The sequence below is a fragment of the Lissotriton vulgaris genome, chromosome 3_1, assembly GCF_964263255.1.
Source record: "Lissotriton vulgaris chromosome 3_1, aLisVul1.2, whole genome shotgun sequence".
In the NCBI taxonomy this organism is placed as follows: Eukaryota; Metazoa; Chordata; class Amphibia; order Caudata; family Salamandridae; genus Lissotriton; species Lissotriton vulgaris.
This window is the reverse complement of record NC_141689.1, coordinates 1,758,005,254-1,758,011,253: the sequence shown is the minus strand read 5'-3', so window position 1 is coordinate 1,758,011,253 and position 6,000 is coordinate 1,758,005,254. Positions and strand designations below refer to the sequence as shown.

General features: G+C 46.4%; 1 protein-coding gene across 1 annotated transcript in view; it reads left to right on the top strand.

The window, feature by feature from the left end:
- Positions 1 to 246: 246 nt before the first annotated feature.
- FAT4 (FAT atypical cadherin 4) overlaps positions 247 to 6,000 on the top strand; it is a 376,496-nt gene continuing 370,742 nt past the window's right edge. Inside the window, exon 1 of the mRNA XM_086962185.1 lies at positions 247 to 5,575. Within this exon, the coding sequence (XP_086818311.1) occupies positions 374 to 5,575 (5,202 nt within the window). The 5' untranslated portion in view covers positions 247 to 373. The remainder of the gene's footprint in view (positions 5,576 to 6,000) is intronic.

The following is a 6,000-nucleotide window of genomic DNA, read 5'->3' as shown; positions in this document are numbered from 1 at the left end:
CGTGAGCTGAAACCATAGCACATTGCGACTTGTTTGTGAGCTGAATACGGACTTTTCTCTTTTGTAGACCACCTGTTTGTTACGGAAACCACAAGCAAGGAAAACTTCATTTTGTTTCTTTTAAACACTGGGTCAGAATTTAACAGGAGTGTTTCTTTTTTGCGTGCACAAAGGGAAACATCTTTGTCCCGAACTACAACCTCTACAGGAGAGCGGGCAGTCAGGAAACATGTCCCCTTACCCCCCTGGATGCCCGTGCTGATGCGGGTTGCCTTACCTCCCTCGGGCACTCTGCTTGTCGTGGACTGTGTTGTTGACTCACCTTGTCCATTGCTTGTTGGCCAGTGTCATTGTATTGTCTTCCAAAGGCACCATGCCCCGTTCTTCAGCTGACATTGGTGCTCCCCGATGGTGGCAGATGCTTTCTCCACGGCTGTCCACCCTCGTTTTGCTACTGTTGACTCTCTGCTGTTCTTTTCCAGGAGCTACCTCTTCCCACTCTGCCAGCCCCGCGCAACTCAGACAGGTCTTTCAGGTGTTGGAGGAGCAGCCCCCTGGCACCTATGTGGGCACCATCACGACCAAGCCCGGCTTCACCTACCGCCTGAGTGAAAGCCACCCCCTCTTCGCTCTGAACGCCACCACTGGCCGAATCCACACTACAGCCAGCATTGACCGTGAGAGCCTCTTGCCCAGTGATGTGATCAACCTGGTGGTGCTTTCTAGCCAGCCCACCTACCCCACAGAAGTGCGCATCCTAGTGTTGGACATCAATGACAATGCACCCGCCTTCCCAGAGCCCTCCATTGCTGTCTCCTTCAAAGAAGATGCCCAGGGAGGCCGCCAGGTGCTGCTGGATACGGCAACAGATGCTGATACTGGCTCCAATGGAGTCGACCACCGTTCTTACCGCATTGCAGCGGGAAACGAGCAGAATCGCTTCAGCCTTGCTATCACCCTCAACCCCAGTGGTCAGGGTGCCTTCCTTCACTTAGTATGTCAGGGCGGGCTGGACAGAGAGGTTGATGCTGTGTACCAACTACTGCTGGAAGTTGGAGACCGTGGTAGCCCACGCCGTGTGGGACAGCTGCAGGTCAATGTCACAGTGCAGGATGTGAATGATAACCCTCCCCGGTTTGAGCTACCGCACTACCGTGTAGAAGTGGCAGAAGATGCAGCACCTGGCTCCAGTTTGCTACTCGTATCTGCTTCTGATCCGGATGAGGGCAGCAATGCGGATGTGCGCTACGAGCTTGCTGAAGAAGGTGGTGGTGGTGGTGGCCCCTTTGCCCTGGACCCAGTCTCTGGGGTGTTGACATTGCGTGAGTCATTGGACTTTGAGGCTCAACGACAGTACTCGCTCTCCTTACGTGCTACAGATCGTGGATCTCCACCACTGACTGGCCGTGCAGAGGCCACAGTAACCCTCACTGATGTCAATGACAATGAGCCAGTGGTGCGTTTCCGTTATTTCCCAGCTTCAGCTCGCTCAGCTTCAGTCGATGAGAATGCACCAGCCGGGACAGTGGTAGCCTTGCTGACTGTCACTGATGGAGACTCATCCGCTGCTAATGGCAACATGTCAGTGGCCATTTTGGGTGGCAATGAGCAGCGTCACTTTGAGGTTCAATCGAGCAAAGTGCCTAATCTCAGTCTCATCAAGGTGGCAAGTGCACTAGACCGGGAACGCATTCCATCATATAACCTGACTGTCTGTGTTTCTGATGGTGGGCGGCCACAGCCTCGCTCCTCAGTGGCTAGCTTGGTCATCTTTGTGAATGATGTCAATGACCATCCACCCGTCTTCCAGTATGAGAAAGAGGAGAAGAATGGCCCGTATCGTGTGAAAGTTGCAGAAGACCTGGCAGTGGGCAGCTATGTCTATGGTGTGTCAGCCACTGATGACGACTCAGGGTTAAATGCTCACCTGCGCTACGCTATTGTGACAGGCAATGCCTTGGGTTGGTTTGGCATTAGTGAGGGCAGTGGGCTTGTGACAAGCATTGCACCTTTAGACCGTGAGACCACAGGTGAAGTAGCACTCAACATAAGTGCACGCGATCAGGGTGCTCAACCAAAAGTGGCTTATGCTACGCTAGTGGTCACAATTGTTGATGTCAATGACCAGAGTCCACAATTTGACCAGGGCACTGACATTCATGTCACCTTAACAGAAAATGCACCAGCGGGCACTGAGTTGCTCACCTTGGCTGCTTCTGACAATGACTTGGGGGCCAATGGTACTGTCCGTTTCACATTTGACCCAGAAACGGACACAAAGGCACTGTCAGCTTTTCGATTGCACCCTGTGTCTGGGAGATTAAGTACTTCAGTTGAGTTGGATCGTGAAGATAGAGGACATTACCAGTTAGTTGTTCTTGCCACCGACATGGGCTCACCACCCCTGTCATCAGTGGCGAGGGTCAATGTCAAACTCCTGGATGTCAATGATAATAGCCCAGTCTTTTACCCTATCCAGTATTTTGCCAACATTCAAGAGAATGAGCCTGCAGGTACATCTGTGGTTACAGTGTCCGCCTCCGATCCTGATCTTGGCAAAAATGGCACGGTGTGGTATATCATCACAGCTGGAGACACCACCAAATTTTACATCAATGGCAAGAACGGAGTCATTTCCACCAGAGCTGCACTAGACAGGGAAGAGAAGACTGCTTACCAGTTGCAGGTTGCTGCCACCGATGGTGGGAACCTCCAATCACAAAACAATGCCATAGTCACCATCACCGTGCTGGACACTCAAGACAACCCTCCGTCCTTCAGCCAGGCTTCCTACAGCTTTGTTATTTTTGAGAATGTTGCAATTGGTTATCCCGTTGGCACTGTCATGGCCTCCTCCATGGACCTCAACACAAATATAACATACCTGATCACCACAGGGGACCAAAAGGGCATGTTTGCCATTAACAGATTTACTGGCCAGATCACCACAGCAAACATCATAGATCGAGAGGAGCAGGCATTATACCAGCTGAAAGTGGTAGCCAATGGTGGGGCTGTAACTGGAGACAGTCTGGTCAATATAACTGTGAAAGATTTGAATGATAATTCCCCTCACTTTCTCCATGCAGTGGAAAGTGTCAATGTTGTGGAGAACTGGAAGGCAGGGCACCCAGTATTCCAAGCCAAAGCTATGGACCCCGATGAAGGTATTAATGGCCAGATACTATACAGCCTCAGGCAGAACCCCAAGGGACTCTTTTCCATCAACGAAAAAAATGGTTCCATAAGTTTAACAGGACTTCTTGACATAAATGCTGGCACATACCAAGTGGAAATTTTGGCTTCTGACATGGGGGTCCCCCAGCATTCATCAAGTTTTATATTAACTGTTTCTGTCCACGATGTTAATGATAACACGCCAGTGTTCGACCAACTCTCATATGAGGTTACCATTCTGGAATCTGAACCTGTGAATTCTAGATTTTTCAAAGTGCAGGCTTCCGATAAGGATTCTGGGGCTAACGGGGAAATTACTTATACTATCATCTCAGGGAATGCTGGTGATGCTTTTGGCATATTCCCAGATGGTCAGCTTTATGTCAAAAGTGATTTGGATCGTGAAGTTCAAGACAAATATCTTTTGCAAATTGCTGCCTCAGACAGAGCAGTAGAGCCTCTGAGCGACAATGTGAATGTTACAATAATTCTTGAAGATGTAAATGATAACAGACCTTTATTTAACAGCACAAATTATGTTTTTTATTTTGAAGAAGAACAGAGTGGTGGATCTTCTGTTGGGAGAATAAGTGCCAAGGATAAAGATTTTGGACCCAACGGCGAGGTGATTTATGCATTCGAAACTATGCAGCCTGATTTTGAGCTAAACACAATGACTGGGGAGATTTTAAGTACTCACCGATTTGACAGGGAATCTCTTATGAGGCAACGGGGTTCTGCAGTATTCAGCCTTTCAGTGACTGCAACTGATTTAGGACTGCCAAAGCCTCTGAAAGACCAGGCGGTTGTCCAGATTTACATCCGTGATATCAATGATAACCCCCCCAAATTTTCCAAAGACCTCTATCAAGCCACCATATCAGAATTAGCAGTAAATATGACCCAGGTCCTAAGAGTTTCTTCTTCGGATGTAGATGAAGGTGTTAATGGTTTGGTTCATTACTCTGTCATTAAAGGGAATGAGGAAAGCCATTTCATGATCGATAGTGCCTCAGGTCAAGTTACCTTAATTGGCATACTGGACTACGAATCAACTGCCTCCTACTCCCTAATTATTCTGGCTGTAGATTCTGGAACAACTGCTCAAAGTTCAACATGCACATTAAGCATTGAGGTCTTAGATGAAAATGACAATACTCCATTCTTTCCCAAGTCTACGTTGTTTGTGGATGCCCTGGAAAATATGCGGATTGGTGAACTTGTTTCCTCTGTCACGGCTACTGACTCAGACTCTGGTATCAATGCTGACATTCATTATAGTATTACTGGGACAAATAACCATGGTACATTTAGCATCAGCCCTAACACTGGAAGTATATTCCTTGCAAAAAAATTAGATTACGAAACACAATCTCTTTACAAGTTAAACATAACAGCGAAAGATAATGGCAGGCCCCCGCGTTCTTCTACTATGTCAGTGGTGATACAAATTAGGGATTTCAATGACAACCCACCCAGTTTCACCCCTGGAGATATCTTTAAATCTATTGTGGAAAACATTCCCATTGGAAGCTCTCTCTTGTCAATCACAGCTCATGATCCTGATGCAGATATTAATGGGCTGCTAACATATGCCATTGTTCAACAAACGCCAAGAGGCAACCATTTTGGCATTGACGAAAACAGAGGAACAATATTCACAGTTGCTGAGATAGATCGCGAGTTCACAAATCTTTTTGAACTTACTGTAAAAGCCAGCGATCAAGCAGTTCCTTTAGAGTCAAGGAGACACGCTTTGAAAAATGTGACAATATTAGTCACAGATCTAAACGACAATGTTCCAACATTCATATCTCAGAATGCTCTTGCTGCAGATCCTTCCATTGTAATTGGTTCCATTCTTACAACAATAGTAGCGTTTGACCCTGATGAAGGGGCAAATGGTGAAGTGGAGTATGAAATCATAAACGGTGACACCGAAACCTTTATTGTGGATCGTTACAACGGAGACCTCCGAGTGGCATCAGCCATGTTGCCCTCCCATCTTACTTACAACCTTATCATTTCAGCAAGAGACATGGGACCGGAAAAAAGAGCTTCCACTACTGAACTGACAATCCTTCTCCAAGGGCTCGATGGGCCGATCTTTACGCAGCCAAAATACATAACCATTGTTAAGGAAGGGGAGCCAGTTGGGACAAATGTAATTTCCATTGAAGCATCCAGTCCAAGAGGATCCCAGGCCATTGTGGAATACTACATAGTTTCAGTCCGGTGTGAGGAGAAAACTGTAGGGCGTCTTTTCACAATTGGGCGTAACACTGGGGTTATCCAGACGGCTACGGTTCTTGATAGAGAACACGGAGCTCGCCTTTATCTGGTGGATGTGTATGCTATTGAAAAAGAAACCGTCTTTCCAAGGACCCAAAGAGCAGAGGTAAGAGATTTTCAGTTTTTTAAGTAGCCAGCATGTGTGTTTGAAGTATTTTGCTTCACGGCCTGGTGTTCATTTTTTTTTTTTTAGGTTTATAAAGATATTATAATGGGATCGCTTCATTGACACTTTATTTGATCAATTTTGTTTTCTTGATTGTCTCTGTTGCAAAATCTTGTCTTAATAGATCCTTTGTGAATGCATGCAGTCAGACAAAAAAATTCAACATTTGGTTCCTGATTAAGATACTCTATATTATTTTTACTTAAAGGAAAAATGTTACGTTAATTTTGGCTTGTGCTTGCTGTCAGAAAACCCTAAACATCTCAAATACTGAACCGTATTCCTTTTTTACAAACACGCATTCTGGTACATCGCCTGCTACATAATATACAGTTGCAATTCGTGTTTTAAAGAGCTGAAGTTCA